The sequence below is a fragment of the Plectrocnemia conspersa genome, unplaced genomic scaffold (genome assembly GCF_051122295.1).
Source record: "Plectrocnemia conspersa isolate PC_06_02 unplaced genomic scaffold, ASM5112229v1 ptg000005l, whole genome shotgun sequence".
Taxonomy (NCBI): Eukaryota; Metazoa; Arthropoda; class Insecta; order Trichoptera; family Polycentropodidae; genus Plectrocnemia; species Plectrocnemia conspersa.
Genome location: NW_028277169.1, coordinates 18,461,835 through 18,479,549, shown reverse-complemented (window position 1 = coordinate 18,479,549; position 17,715 = coordinate 18,461,835). Strand labels below are relative to the sequence as shown.

General features: G+C 30.7%; 1 protein-coding gene across 7 annotated transcripts in view; it reads right to left on the bottom strand.

Annotated features, from left to right (window-relative positions):
* The window catches only part of rg (A kinase anchor protein rugose), a 529,428-nt gene that overhangs the window by 165,617 nt on the left and 346,096 nt on the right, over positions 1–17,715 (bottom strand). For 4 of the 7 annotated variants that reach the window (XM_088185373.1, XM_088185374.1, XM_088185375.1 and 1 more), the window contains 4 exons: positions 10,741–10,862; positions 4,862–5,108; positions 4,647–4,793; positions 2,070–2,267 (listed from right to left, as the gene is read on the bottom strand). In XM_088185373.1, the coding sequence (XP_088041499.1) occupies positions 2,070–2,267; positions 4,647–4,793; positions 4,862–5,108; positions 10,741–10,862 (714 nt within the window). The remainder of the gene's footprint in view (positions 1–2,069; positions 2,268–4,646; positions 4,794–4,861; positions 5,109–10,740; positions 10,863–17,715) is intronic. The other 3 variants (XM_088185376.1, XM_088185377.1, XM_088185379.1) reach the window with 2 other exon arrangements.

Genomic DNA, 17,715 nt, shown 5'->3' with positions numbered 1-17,715 from the left:
AAACTCTGATCCTAGTAGGTATAAGAGAAAAAATCAGAGCGGCTCACGTTGTAATTGGAAATTCACTAAATTAAATTAAATGTTCCTATACGGAATCATGTAAAATCAAATTTAGGGATTTTTAGAGAAACTCGTCTCATTACGAACCTTTTGAATATTTGATTTACGTAAGTTTAAATTGGATTTAAAGAAAAAAAATAATGAGATAACATTTGCAATTATTTTTTATAACATTTGTATTTTAGTTTCGGTATCAATTGAAATATAAAATATTAACAACTCTTGTATTATAATATAATACTTATTTAAATCAACTGCTAAATATTCATTATTTATTACTTAATTACGTTATATAATGTAAATACTGCGTTTAAACTATTTATACATACATGTGGATGGAATTAAATTTGATGATATTAGTATGAATTAAACGTATAATAACTAAAATAAATATGTAGATAGAAATACAAAAGAAAATCTTGTTAATAGTAGCTGTCGACAAAATAGGAAATTATTACAAAGTAAGTGATTAATCGCTAAATTTTCATCAAACAGATGTTCGGCTTAAGAAAACTTTTAGGCGACTGGCAAACAATATCAAATAACAAATTTTGCTTCGAGATTCTATGAATTAAAGTCGACCTTAATTATTATGTGTATATTTATGATAATACGCAGATGATATAATATGTTTCATAAATACTTGAATTTGAAATTATTTTTAAGTTAAATTAAAATATATTTATAGATAGCCTATCATAAAAACTTGTTTTACAGAATAATATCATACACTTTTTAAGCATGTAAATAAAAATAATTTTTATATATATATTATTAATGAAAAAAATATATGAGTGGGTCGCAATCTTATTGATGTGTTTTACATGTTTGTTGTATAATACATTGGAAATATATTTGAAAGAATATTTGGGATCTTCGGGCCTCCGATGAAAAAAGGGCTGTATACATTATCTTTATACATATGAACGTTTTTAAGAAAGAAAGGATTTCTTACATGTCTACCAAAATTGAGATTTTAACACAATTTATTGTATATTGTGAATATTATAATATAGACTATTCATTATATTTGAAAAGAAGCTTATGAAAAAAGTAAAAGAAAAAAGCAGCTCAGTGATTTTGTAAATATGTACTTAATTAAAAAAAGTATATATTACTATTAAAATATGGTTTATCAAAAAACAACAAAGTTAAAGTAATGAGCTTAATATGTATGTATGTAAAAAATTAAATGGGCAAAGTCGATTTTCGAAAATTCTATTTTAAAATAGGAATATTTGGTATATAATGGTATAGGATCAGCACTGTGATCCCTAAACTTTGATAAAGACAGATACAAATTAATAATATAAACATTGGCACAGGACTCAAAAGAAAAGAGGCATTGAAAATAAGCTAGCGAAAAGATTGTCAAATTGATATTCGCGGAGTTCATGCGATTTTATTTAGAGTGAAAGGACTTTTCAGGTTCGTGTGATATTTTATTTATTTATTTATTACAAATCTGAACATCATGAAAAGCTTCCCTAATACGTCATGATGGGTATTATAAACAATAATTAAGGGATAACATATTTAAAAAAAAATATGGTGCACACCTAGAATGGATGAGCACAATCCCACATATTATTTTCCAGTTTATTTCATATTTTAAATTACGTAAAAACACTTTTTTTTAAAATGAAAAAAACGTAAATTTAACAATGTCTCGAAAAATGTTTTAATTTCTGAATGTTTGATGCAATTTTACATAAGAAATGACTGTCAAATGTCATGGGTCAAAATCGCTGTAAACTAGTGTAATAAGAGGCTCAAAAACAGAAACATATTATATCTGGGGTTAAAATTTCGGCATAATCTAGTAAAAAAATGAATGTTTAAAAGTAATATCAAACCAACATGTCTGAAAATTGTTTTATGTAAGCAAATGATAAGTTTATATTTTCGTTATGGCTTCATTGTCGTCTTAAGATCCATCGTTCGCAATGTGAGAAGGACGAAAACAAATATACTAGATTGATATAGGCGTTTATCGTGCGCATGCTTACACGCTTGCATGCGGCAATGTCTACAGGGTCGGCGGTGGCCGGGGAGGGCGGCCGTTCCGCCCACGGCTCGGAGGCGGCTGCGGCGGTCACCTCCGCCGACCAAGTGTCCGCCTCCCTCTCCACGGGGACCACATCGCTCACCCGTTTGTGATTCTCCGGCAGGTTCAGGTTGCACTCGTTGTCAAACCGGAACTGGCTCTGTATTGCGTGTAAGTAAGGTTCCGGAACGGGAGCGGCACAAAACACAAAGTACGGTGAAAATCGTCGCAATTATCTCGCGCAGCTATGTGCACGTTCTTAAGATTATATTTATGACAACCTTAAACCCCCGACTTAATCTTAATACGTTTATTTGAATTATACGGTATACATAAATGAGATAATATTAGTTTATATGACTTTCGCGAAGCTGTCGGATGAGAGATACGAAAAGATAACACTAAAAGTATGAGTCAGAGAAGGGGGAATTAAAACGGTCCAGTGACTTGGTAACAAATAATTTTAGAGTTCAAAAAATAAGCTATTAGGCTCTTTAAGGTTTAAAATATATTATTTTATTAACTTTATATTCTGTGGTTGGATTAATAAGTTGTTACATATATTCATCTCGTTTTTTTAGCTTGCTGGCAAAATAGAAGACTAAAACTTATTTCAAACTTGTTTGGGAGCTGATGCTGTAAATCGGTGGTATTCAGAGTGGGGTGCTAAAAACGTCATCATTAACGATGAAAAGTAGACGCAGTACAACATTAGTACAAAAATATCATGGTCACAAATGCTGGATTTTGTGGGGTTGCTAAACTGATTCTAGTAAAAGATTAAAACTAGTAAAAGATTAGTTTGGTACTAAACATTACTGGAACTACTGTTCTAAGACATACTAATGATGATCAATAAGCTAGATTATCGCAAAGCCTGGATTGCAAACAAAGAAAGGCACGTTGTTTATTTAGTGGGATTGGAAAAGTGTCGAATATTACGAAATGGATTCCACTAAGTACTGCACACAATTCAGCAAACTGAAAGTTGTAATTGACAGTTGAGATTGCTTGGACATTAAATATAACTGTTTCGAGACATTTTCGAAAGCTCTAGATAGTCAAGGAACTCGATACATGGATGCCACTATCAATTGAGTGATAAAAATTTAGTAGACCGAATTATAAGTTGCCAATTATGATTTTAACGCAATGAAAACAAGCTATATCTCAAAAGAGGATTCAGTAAAACAATACTTTTCGAAAAATACAGTAGAGGTGGATCATACATTTGGGTGGGGGTTGAACGGATATAAATTCCACTAACTACTGCTTACAATTGACTTAAAGTTGTATTCGTCAGAAAGAGGGCAGAGATGGCCAATAGAAAATCTTTTTTTTGAAAACAAATTAAAAAGGGGAGGGATCGTTGTACTATAGAGTGAATCAAGAGTTGACTCCCTGGTGAGTCGCTGGAATTTAAATGGAGAAGAATTTTTGAGCCACTAAAAAATATAACATATCTAATTGATTTATGAATTATTAAATCAATGATTTTAGAAACACTAGAACGGGACAAATATATGTATGTTAGAATGCATTTTTTCTGCTGCTTAATGTTTATATAGTAATTTAAAATTTATTCGTACTTTATTGTTTCACAGCACCCAGCTTAGTTTTATAACCCCGTTGAAAATATAAATAAAATTGATTGAGTAAAAATAGATCAACAAATCACTATTGATTATAATCGTTAAAATAAAATAATAGGTATTAAAAGTGTTTACAATTTAAGTAAATGTTTAAAGTTAAAAAAAATGTATTTTAAACAAATACAAGTTTGACTGATTGCATTAACATACTTTAACTGGCTGAATTAATGTATCACGGATGAGAGATAAAAAGTACCAATCATAAAAATAATCAAACACATAATCTGATATTGCTTCAGTTTGACTAATTAAATTAATATACTACAAAAAATATTTTTACATAAAAATTAAGGCAACACCTTTTAATTAAAAATTTGACGATTTTCACCATATGTTATATAAAATATTTATATAGCTTACGTTATGGGATAAATGTTTAAAAAATGTCATAAATTAAGATACATACAATATAATACAAACAGAAACGATATTTTAAATACTGTTATTTTATAAATATATAATACATTTTATTAAAGAGCTACTTAAAATTATCAATATTCCTATTTAAAATATCATTTGATGTTTAGAAAATATATAGGAATGTTAGTATTATACACTTAAAATAAATATATTACTATTTATAAACATAAATTAATTAAATTATTAAAATGATATACCTATCTTAAAAACATATAATTAATTAGTAAATAAACTTCACAAAACAATTTGTTTCGGTTACTGTAAGATCGTCGCTTTTTATTAATATTTTAAATAAACCGCTGTAACATAACAGGCGTTAGCCCAAAGTTTTATATCATGGTTTGGCAATTGAAGATTAATGGTTAAATATTAATGTTAAGAGCGACGGGAATCCAATAATCTAGTACTCAACTAATATTATTTTATAATTTAAATTTATTAAATATTATGCATGATAGTGATAATACCTTGTACCCTGGCCCTAATCTATGCATGGCGCATATTTGATGCGTAGTGAGGGCCTCTGAGAATAGGTATATAGCGCTCATCTGTCCGCAAAAGACCCTTTCTTCGTCCAATTCAGGAGTAGCACCAATGTAGCATTTGTCGAAGGGCTGTGGATAATTTCGAAAAATTAATAAATTATAAGATTATGAATTCTATAGCGTACAACAAAACTTACATCATTTGTCGAGACGAACCAAGCCATCTCAGTACTTGAGGCCAGCTGGCCGTTAACGAGGCACTTGATTTCACTTTTCGTCCATCGATTGTAGATGTAAACAACCGCAATCATGTACCATTTCCTCGGTTGAAATTCGTATTTAACGCAGTGCTGGAAACCTTTGCCTTTAACTTTCATCGAAGTTAAGACCAGGCAGTTGCCTACGAAGTGTGCCGAGTATCCCACCCCTTTGCTGGTTTTGAAGCTGAAAAATATAACACATATAAAAGTTAATGCATCACGTGATGATTCAAGTTGATGCTGCCTCCGCAGCAGGGGCGATGATTAAAAACATTAATCACATCAAATTAACCTTCTTTTTAAACTTTGGTCTAAATGAAAATAATATGGCGTAACGCGGCCATAAATTTTTATCAAACACTGGCCGTGTAATGAGATCCCAACAGGGGCGTATCTGAAATTTTCTCAGATCCCCATCCTACTCTTCGATAATGTTATAATTTAATAAAACGAACATTTAAGTGGTAGACCCTAAAGTTTATAATATACAATAATAACACTGTCAGCCGTAAATGATGTCATATGTTAGGAGTTACATACAAGAACATCAGTTTGGGATCAAAGACTACCCTCAAGTCCCTAGTGGAATAGACCCATAACATATTTACATATTATTACATTTATATTGAAATTGAGTCACCGGAGAGAATTGTATCATACGAATAAACAATATAAGGTTTTGTTTTATAAAATAAATATATTCTTGGAATTGAATATTATTCTAAAATATTTAATATTACTAATGTCGTTTTATCAATGAAACGAATAAACAAATATACAGATTTTGATAAATTTATATAACCATTTTCCACCTTTCTAATAAATTACTATTGCTCTTTTTGTGATAATTTTCAGGTTTAATATTAAAATAATCTAAAAGAGCTAATTTCCGTTCTTTATTATTACATTTTTTACCGTTTACATTTACATTATTTACCGCCAAAAACTGCTCTTTGTTTGGAAAGGACGTGCAATAGCTAGAAAATATATTTGACCCTGCGCATATTGTTTTTATATATTTTGGTTACCGATGGTTAAAGTTTCCATCTGGACCGTTTCTATTTTAAGGCGTGAGTACAGTTTGTGGGTGTGTGCAAGTAGCGACGCAATTGACCGGCCAACATCCGCATATACGATTCGCCAGATATGTTTCAAACCAGCAATAAAAAATATGTGACACTTGGTCACAACTAGGCAAAGAGATGGAAAAAGATGCAACCAGAAGAGACGGCACGAGCCCAGCATCGTCACAATAACAACATCGCCGACACTAATTCAACTCGACGCTCCAACGAAGATTCTCCGACTTCTGCTATTTTGCCTTCACCATCTAAGCGGCCGCTACATTTCCATTTATATGTGGTTTTTAATACATGGTTATAAAATAAGTAATTACCAGCTTTACCGGCGTTTATTTGGACTGAAAAGTCACACCCCATTAGCCTCAAAACCCTAAAATAATATATATTTCATTATCAGCTCGCGAACTTTTGAAATGACTAACATATTTGTATGGAACATTACTTTTTAGTTATAGTACTCAAATATCTATTTTTGTCTCATATTAAAACCCTTTTCGTTTAAAACTTCTTAATAGCGATGCGGGTTGTTCAAGTTTTAATTGATTTTAATTAAAAAACAATAATATATCTGTATTATAATAATGAAAATATTCACCATCAATATTATTCACATCCATAAATTTAGACTACAACCCTGGTTCGGTAATATAATAACGTTGTTTTCGCCAACGTACCAGTGTTTTAATGTGTATTTATTGCGATTTCATACATTTCGCCACTGGGGACGGCATGTGTATGTGCGTTTTTGCGTGTTGATTAATAATAAAAAAGGTGAGGACAGAAAAGGGTTCGTTCGTTGTTGTTTTCCGAATGTTTATCGCGTCGGAATATTAAATCGGCGAAGCGTCAGAATAATAAATAAATAAATAAGCGAGAAATCCCGGAGCGTGTGTGTACAAATTGGCAAATTTAATTTGGACTTATTAAATATTTGCATAAATTATGAGAAGAAAATACGCAAAAGCATAATATATGATAGCGTACAGCCGAAAATCACAATAATTAATGTATTTATATAATTTATTATTTTAAACACGACTTAAAGCTTCTGAAATTTTAAATTAAGCTTACAAATTCCACGGCTTAAAATTGTTTTTTGGGTAGTTAATTATTTGTAATAGTTCTCTGCTTACTCATAAAAATTGATATTTAAAAAAATGATATTTAATATTATTATAACATATACTTCGATATATTAAAACAAAGTACTATTCTCAATATTAAGTAGTAGACACATATAAAACTTAAATTGAAATTTTCTTTGATGCGAAATGAACTTAATGAAATTTCTAAGGGATGAATCAATGTCTACTTAATCGTATTAATAAAATCGAGTTAGCTTTCTACGTAGCATCAAGAATCAGGATTCAACGACTTTTCATTTGATTTAGAGATAAGATAGTTTAATGCATATTATGGATGTATGAGTATTCATTTGCGTGTAATTTATCATTTTATGTATAGAATGTATAATATAATTAAATATGTGTAACAGTAGCTAGAAGCATTGTTTGCTTTTCGCGAATACTATATAAACGTTCAATTTGTTCAAACAGTATTATGTTCGTATGTCAAAGGTAATGAGTTTACAATGCATATTTGCTTTGATTCAATTTTACGTAATCAAAGCTTTCAACTGATATATTATTCTATCACTACGTATAAATACTAATTTATTTTGTAGATTTGCATAGTTATGATAATTCACAAAACGAATAATATTTTTTTATAAATATAATTTGATATTTATATGAGAGCTCGTAGGATCGATAATTATATTAGGTTGTCTGGAAGGTTTTATATCATCCATATTATTCTATCGGAATATTTTGCATCAAAGCTTCCAACCTATACTGCTAATGAATTTAAAAATTTAACCGAAAAGTGGTAAAAAGGTTTATATTTTGAATCATTAAAATAAAAATAAATATTTAATCGTGAGCTTTTACTTTAAAAAATAAAAATGACATTTATTTCGGGATATCCTAATATATGTACTTATATAGCTAAAATATATATTTGTTCCGATTTTATTTTGTTTTAAAAATCTTTTATATGTATATTCAAATATAAGTTTTATTAATGTTGTATATGCTATTTTAATCGATAATTTTTGTAAAAGGATTCTGCTTTTTAATAATTATTAAGACTGATTAAGGTGATTTTGGTAGGAGTGCAAATATTGATGCATTTAAATAAGGTTACACTTAATAGATAATTTTTAAAAGCTTCAAAGTATAAATTTCTTACTATATTATGGATTGAATCAAACATTCTAAAATAAAAGTTAGAACGGTTGTCATGGTGGCATTTATAATACAATGCCCTTTATATTGGACAACTCTGGCCTCTTTCCGACAATAGTTTCGTCGATTGTGTGCAGTACTTAGTGGAATTAATAGCTTGTAGTACACGACACTCTTTCAATCGCACCATATACACAACATTACCGTTTTGGAATGCAATCTAGCCTTTGTGAAGGTTCTTAATTTTTTACTTTAATGTGACCGCGATATTTTTAGACTAACGTTGTTGAACAGAATCCACTTTTCAACGCCAGTAGTGGGTGGTTTAAATATTTTTTTATTGCGTTTAAATAACAATTTGGTACACCTTTGATGCGGAACTCGAATATTGAGCTTTTTGATCACCCTAAGCTTTCATAAGTATCTCGAAACTAGCAATCATGGCTTTGATTTTATTTACAGTTAGTTATCAGATCGTCTTTTATTAGACGCTTCCTTAGCAAAAAACATTTTATTTCTAAACTTCAGAGCTATTTTCTGTACGTTAAAGCATCTACCACTGAAAAAGTTTAAGATGTGTTTTTAATTTATCAGAAGATCCAAATTATTTTCCGACATATTTAAAATTTATTAAAATAAATCTAGGACTCATAGGTCACAGCAAAATTTAATTCTTATGCCTGACTACACTCTCTGGAAGTTGTCCGAACCGAAGTTACAACTGAAGTCAGCCGAGATCTACGACTTCGAGTAAGCGACCACACTGTCGCAAATTTCATATGCTGTCAGGACGGCGGCTTCTGTTACGTACAGCCGGGATATTTGCGCGCGATCGAAAAATGTGCCAAATAATTGCAATTTTTAAATTGGCATATTATTAAAATTACGGCACTGATAATTATAAAAGTTTGTGTGGGCACTCATCAATACAATATCAATGAAAACTTTTCGGTCGTAAATATTCAATCTACGCAAAATCTTTGTCGGCTTTTGCAAAATGCCATAAGGCATAAAAATGATACTTCAGAATACGAACACCACATCTGTGACTATCCTAGAATTTGTCTCCATCGATTATAAATAAGAATTCGTTATGTTGTGACATTTATATAAACCGATCTAGGAAAATACATAAGGATATTCGAAACGATTTTTTTTAACAAAATCAAGTACCACTAATTATTTAATTTTATATGAAAAAAAATATAATAACGATATCTGTTAGAAGAAAGAATATACTATCAAAAATATAATTTATCTTTTTTAGTGCCCTAAAATATTCAAAAATGTCAGTAAGAGTCTGTTGAAGTCCCCGATAAGCATGTGGTATTATAACTTGACCACGTGACCACGATGCAGCGCTCGACATGCGTGTTGACGCATACTGAAATTGAACCGAGTTACTCGTTCTATTTCAGTTTGCGAAAAACCATATCATTATCTCTGTCACTGTTGTCACTTAATATTCGAGAGAGCGAAAGAGCTCACCACTAGCGCTCGAAAGAGCAGCTCCGACTTCGGTTCCTTTGACTCCGGTCTTTTTGCCGACAATGTTCGGAAGCACTCGAAGCTGGCCAAGTCAACTGAATTACTCCCACTTTACTTCCCGTTCTCGGTAACCTCGGACAACTTCCGAGAAATTTTAGAGCGGGCAGAACCAAACTCGACCGAAGTAACCCACTATATTCTCCGTCAAATCACAATTTTCAGCACACGAGGCCACGAACGACTCTTAGAAATCATATGCAATGGGTTTCAAGAATTGAAGAGATCCGATGCTTAAATTTTGCGTCTTAATTGTCGCTCTTTTGCCTTTTTAGACTTCAACAAATATTTTTTCACGTTCACGTCACGTTTCAAAGTCGTTTTCTGCAAATTGGACAAAATCGAACGGCAGTACCTGACGAGTCCTCGTTACTGCCGTTTGATCCGTTTCGTTATTTGTGAGAATTTTCAATCCGGTGTGTACATTTTTATTTTCTGCGAATCGTGCGTTGGCGCTCTTTCATCTCTATTTTTTCCGTCGCCTCTTTTGAAAGTGCCGTAATAAAATTCGACTTGCAATGCTTTCATATAGAACGTAAGTATGTTCATATACATATATTGTACATACGTGTAAATGAAAATAAATGCTTAAAAATAAACAATTTTCAGATCTATTAAGTATAAATAATTTATATACTTTAGACTCAATGTTGGCCTTTGTGCTTATTTCCGCTGCAGCGTGTAGATGCCGTGAAGATTTTTCTTACGGAATTATAGGATTAAGTTTCGCGCTAACGACTAATCCAAAGATAACTCACAGAGACACAATTTATTTTCATTACATAAAAAATCTCATAAATTTACGCAACGTATTTCGGAAAAATAAAATCCAATATTTTTTGCATGTAAATCAATTTTAGTGAAACGCTTTAGTGTTTTGTGAAAAAATATTGGTAGCAATACGGAATATCTAAAAATATGTTTTTATAAAAAATATATTTACCAATAAAGGTAGGGCTTTTCTCGCTCTATGTTGACGGAATTGATGGGATCCAACCGAAACCAGGTTGTGAATGTGAAACCGCTTTCATGGGGCCACCGAGCCAAAGGAGGTAACACGATTGCCTGAAAAAATAAAATAAAACACACATGAGGATATGTACGAAACACCGGCTATAAAAAATAAAATATATTTACATCTTAAATAAAAAAGGTTTTATGTAGAAATATAGTTAAAAATGTAGATACGTTTGAATAAAAATGTAAGCTGGTGATTAATGTGGTATATATTATACATACATATATATTGCAAAAAATATCAAAAAGTAAGTCGTGTTCTGTTTGCAAAGAGTTGAAAAATTTACACTTCAAAGCGAAAATCGTCAAGCGCTGTAATAGGTTTTCTATAAGATACTGCTTTACACAAAGTTTTGATTTAATTCTGATTTTAACAAAAATAAAATGATAAATCTTTAGAGGAACAATACAATAAGAGTACAATTCATAATTGATTCAATTAAAAAATACTGCAATAAACTATAAAAGCTTATCATATGTTTATAGCAATTAATGTTTAAAAATTATTAACAAGAAGTGGTGGATTTGATTAAAGATTTCAGTTAAACTCGCATTATGGAGTCAAAACAGAATATTAATATATAATGATAAGTTATTTTAAATAAACACTTATATAAATATAATTACTTTATTTATATGTTAAATTTGAGTAATATGAGCAATCATAAATAAGGTTAATTACTTATTTTCTAATATAGCGAATACTGAAGTTGCATTAGGGTGAATTAATATACTAATATATAAAATAATATACTTCTAGGTACTTTTTCTGTAAAAAAATATTATGAAACAAATACCCATTTATCTTTTATTTTCCGCAAAAACAGTTTTTTAAATAAATTTAGTGAATTTTTTTTTTGAGCTATTAATATTATAGAAGTATTCTCACCAGTTTATAATTAATAATTTTACAAACTATACTTTGACAATAAAAAATATTTTTAAAATAATTTTTATTTTGTACAATTAAAATATTTGATGAATTTAAAAAAAAGTTGGTAAATTTGGTACAACATATCAATTAAAACATATTATAAGCTTATCATCGTGTTTAGCTTTTATACATACGGAAAATTAGTTCAGTTCATATGGGATCTATTTTCAATGTACATCTATTGAGGTAATCCGTGTTTGTTCTCTTTTAATGTTTTTAATTATTATATATATACATATATTTTTAAATTGTTGTATTAAATTTAACCTTAAGAAGGTCTTAATTTTAATACATAAATAAATATAATGCGATTGTAAAAACACAAAGTATTGATTACACAATCAATAAAATTATACTGTTTTGAATATTTTAATGCATTTGAGATGCCTTTATAAATCCAAGTGCTATTAAAAAAGTACAGCAATGACTACTGCATCGCAAATTGTTAAAATTTAAACGATCGCACAAGGAAAATGTTTCAATAAAAATAGAGACGAGTATTCGCAATCGGCCGTTGCGCAAAAAATGGATGAACACGAAATCTCCTCCAAACTTGCTATGGGTATAAAAGCACATAAACAGCGCTTGAACGCTTCTGTCTACAGAATCAAGAAGTTTTATCAGAGACCTACAACTTAGACACACGAGAGTTCGTGTGAAGTCGAAATTAAGGGGAGTAACGCCGAACGTTTACATAAATGGAAAAGACTGAAAAGCAGCCGCTTCCCTTTTTACATCAATCCTGGTTTTAAAAACGGCGTAAAGAATTCAGAGTTCAACCCGCTTCGGAGAATCCTTTTGACACAGACTTAATATATGTATATGTTACAGTTAAAGTGTTCAATATACAATGACTAGACAAAGTATGCATTAACTAAGAGTTAATGCATACATAACAATGCTACATTTGGTATATACTTTGACTAGATAGTGTATGCTTTAACAAGTGAGTGTGTGAACTTTCCGACGTGAGTTTGTTACATCGTCAACGAGCAAGATTTAACAATCTAAGAGCGACTTTTCGTAGAGCCAATAAAAATAGTCGGGCAGAACAGTGAACACAAAAACTCTGCAACGAATCTATAAAAAGAAAATTATATGAATTGGTAACAAGATTTAAAATACCTATTAAATATTTAAATTTGAATACTTTGATGAGCACCGAACATTGTTCATAAATGATTTTGTGTGTCTATAACTGAAGTGATTTGAAAGTGCATACACTAACTAATTAATGTATGCATTTTCGAAATTCAAACTTTGCCTCTGATATATGTATATAAACATAATTATACAAACTGTACGTGAAAATATCAATTATAATCTAAATACCTTTGTATCAAATAAACTTCACATATATCAAAACAGTTAGTTCAGCTGTTAAGCTATTTATACTAATGTTATTTTACATACATAGTGTATTTTCAGTTTAGTTAGAATCAGTTTTTCCATAAATTGATGGTTTGGATTAACAGCGGATACAATGCTAGTACAGCAAAAGTCGCACAGTAAAACTTCAGCACTAAATAATATGTTTGAGAGTCCAATGATATTTAAACAGAGTTAGAAAAAACCATAAGATTAGTGTCTGAAATACAATTTCAAATAATTTTGCAGGTGCTGTAAGTAACGCTATTGGCTCATGAAGAGACATTGCAATTCCAATTGTTATTAAGCTGACTTTTTCATGATATGCAAATATATTTTATATTCTTTCGCGGTAAGCCACGAAATTACTAACCATTGTCGTTAAAACGTACACACGTATTCGTTGAACATCACACTTCTCAAGAGAGCCAAAAATAAAACAAAGTACAACGTCAAAGGCGCCGAGGGAACTTTTTTATATCTGCTGTAAAATATACCCGTCCGCCCTATTACACCACGGTCCCGCTGGTCTAGGTTTAATTATTCAGCGAGCAAAAGAGTCTGGCGGTGCAATTTTCGCTCGGTTAACCGACGTCTCGGTTAACCAGCGACAAATGAAATTGAGCCGAGGCAGACAGAGGCACACAGATAGACATACCGCACCGCGGCGGTGGAATTCGCCCAAATGGATTTTTAACTTTCGGAGAAGACGCCGCTGCCGCCGCGCTAATTACATCGCTCGGTAAACTTTGATGAACCTCTGCCGTTTTAGAGTTTAGCGCGGTATCCATAAATATGCATAAACTAAAGTTAGTGCTGTGGTTAAAACGACGGCAAACGAATCTCACTGCTGAACGTGGATATTTTAAATATGAAACGACTGTACGTGACGAATGGTCGCGTAAATAAATGAAAATAAACAATGGACAAAAAATTCAGAACTGCGGTTACTCAATATTTGAAAAAAAATTTCTCGCAAACAATATTAAAAGTACCACCATAATAATATTACAAATCCCTCAAGGAAGAACGGATACCGAATAAATTTAAGGTATAAACAAAGGGTAGAATTTTTTTTTGATATTTTCCAAAATTATATTTGCGTATCATGATATTATACCATAATCTATACCACTATTAATTTCATGCCTTTGACATATTATATAAAAGATCTAGATCACTCACGATCATAAATTAATTTTCCTTATGTTATTTTATGTAAATACTTAATTAAAACAATAATATGAAATATAAATATACTTTAAAAATAGCAACTATTATATATAAAAAACAAGTTTTTTTAAGATGAACTTTTAAGTAAAACAACAGAGTATTTCTTATCGGTCAGTAATTTTATTAATATAAGGTCAAGCAAAATTAAAAATGGACAGTTAATTTGTCATAGATTGATAAATGGTGGACAATTACGTCTATAGCAATAATACTAAGTCTAATTTATCTTTTCTTTATATATGTATTTATATATAATACATAAAATTCTCGTTTTGCATAGATCGTGTAAAAAACGCGTCTAAAAAGATACAGGGATATATTAGGTTTAAATTCCTATTTTAATTATACTTATTGGGGTTTTTATCACCTGTACAATTTATTATAATTTAGAGTTCAATATAACAACTATTTCTAACACACGAAAAAAAATCAACACGTTTTAAAAGTAAGGCCACTCAACAATGGAAGAGAGATCTCGTGACACTGCACGGAACATCGAATAGCACGTTAATTACCCGTAAGTACTGCCAAAAAACTACTCTTTTTTTTGGATATGATGCGCACTAGCTAAACAATATATTTTACCCTGAGCATATTAAAATTGTTTTTTACCATTAGGTTATATCTTGCTGGAATGGCCATCTGTACCGTTTCTATTTTAATTAATGAACACATTTCGTGGTTGTCTCCAAGAAGCGATGCTATTAGCTCGCATAAATCCCCATCTGCGATTCGCCAGAGCTGTTTCGAACCAGCATTATCATAGAACCAGCATTTGATCATAGGCGGGAAAGGCCACGGAGTCAAAGCAACAGAGACGAGCCAAGAGACAGATATCAGTGGATAATTTAAAAAGCATCACAAAAACACATCACGGCGAATCTCATCTGTTCCACAGATATCACATCTATGTGGTAATGTATATATGTCTATAAAATAAACTGATTATCCGGCGGTTTTTGGCTGCAAAGTTACACTACTTTGGCTACAAAACCAGAGAGTGGTGAACTCTGACGTGATTCAAACACAAACTATTGTGAAAAATCAATATTAAGAAAGATGAAAAATATGTTAGTATAACACATATATTATTAAAACCCAACAATGATTCCTTAATTATCTTATTGAGCAACTAATTTATTTTATTCAAAAGTGCATATGATTTTTAAAGTTGCAGAATAGATAAAGCAGAGAAGTTGCACATAAAAATAAATATAATTGGGCTATGAATACAAACAAATGTCGGTAACTAATTAAAAGCATATTCTGCTAATGGCAAGGGTTAATTGGTCTCTAACTTCCATTCTCCGTAAATATTGTTTTTACATACAATTACATATGGAGCGTGTCATTTTATACATGTCGTCTTAAAATAATATTCTTTAGTTACTCTTGATTATCTAGATTTATGCTGAGGGGGAAGGCCACGAACAATCTAAACTGTAAAATTTTGTTTGGTTTACAAATATGAATATGAATTATTTCCACGTTAAGAATAATCTGTCTCCACGATCGAAGCTTTACTTATGACCTTTTCAATGTGTTGCTTCATGTAACTAATGTCGTTATTTTTTTCCAAAAAAATATTAAGCCATGATCTTCCTCAGCAAGAGTTTTAAGAAAACCGTTGCAGGAAAGCCGTTTCATTAATGATATAGCACCTTGTTCTATAGGTTTAATTAAATTTTGAACATTAGGCGGTAAAAAAATAGCCACCATAAGACCATCGGTTGTTTTCAATATGCTTTCATTCGGATAAAAAGAAGCATTTATTAAAAATACTGCTTTCTGTGACAACTCTTTCTTTTTAAAAAATCTCTCACTTCAAGAACTCATTTGGTTTTGAAGCAATCTTCGAGTTCTCTCTATACATTTATTCTTCTTTTTAATTATAAAAATCAACGGGAATATTTTTTATTTCAGTCCCCTTACATGTGTCACAATAGACGCATATTCTCATTAAAAAAAGTTGAATTTATTCCAAGCACGGAAAATCCGCACCCAGGTAATCAAGAAAACATCGTATTTGTATAAATTGCTATTATTTTTTGTATATTTCACTTATAAATTATTTATCAACTTAATTTATAATTTGTATTTGTCTTACTTTATTTTACCATAAGATTCTTAAAATATAATATATTTATCGAGCTAACAAGTCTTACAAAGAAACAATGGCGTTTTCTTAACAAATCAAAAATATTGCATTTAACACTTTTAAGTGTTGATGCTTTAACTTAAATTTCGTTTGCGCCTTATGTGAACCATCCTCAGAAAATTTACCACGCTAAAGATAACATATCTTGTTGTTCCACGCCCTAATGGCAAGAATGTTTAACTTTCGATCGTGCTCGTCTGTTTGTACTGCTTCGCTTCCACGTTTGCAGAGTACGACACAGAATTATTCATATTTAATGCCACAATCTAAGCAAAACACAGAGTACGAACCCCAATTACGAGCATACGACTCGCTTCATTGGAGAATCTGAAAAAATATTTATTCACAAGACAAAACGCGACCTTCCAAAGAATGTATAATGTTTATAGTCAAATGCGAAATCTCCGAATGTTCGAAGAAAAATCTAATTATACGAAATGAATTGGAGAAAAAAATCGAATCAAGGATTGAAAAATGTTGATTTATAAATGACGCAATCAAACAGACTTGTTCAACTACAATTTTAAATATATATTGCTTGTTTGGTTCAACTAGAATAATTATAATGTATTAGTCCAAATAATACTAACACATAGATGAATTTAGAATTCAAGATTTTTCATATTTTTTTCTAAGCTTTTAAATATAAATAAATATTACATATTGTTTGGTCATATCATTACATAAGATACTTTATAAAAAGTCTAAAATAATTTAAAAAAAAAACCAAACCTAGCAAATTTTGAAACATGACATGTGACAAATTGTGAAATTTGTGCATTTATGAAAAGTTTGGATAAATATTAGTAATTTTATTCGTTTAATTCAGATCACGATTGTTACTTATTTACCGACTTTACTTCATGTATATTATATAGAATATTAGTTCTGAATATTCATATATAAGGCAAAAGCGTGTACAATTGAATGTTTTGCCGGTGTTCATTTTAGATTTTTGACGTTCTTTAGCTGCAACGCTGTGTCAAAGGACCAAAACGTCGCCATCCGTAAGCTCACGCAACATTTAGTATTCAAAATTAACAAGCACTTTGGTCGCGTTAGAGCTGTCGGCTTTGCTTTGATTAAATTTTCAAACTACAGCTCTGGACCACTGCGTATGTACTATGTACATATGTATATACACCAGACGGGTCCAAGAAAGCAAATATTTCACGTGAGTCTCGTAGATACACGTATGCTAGCTAGCC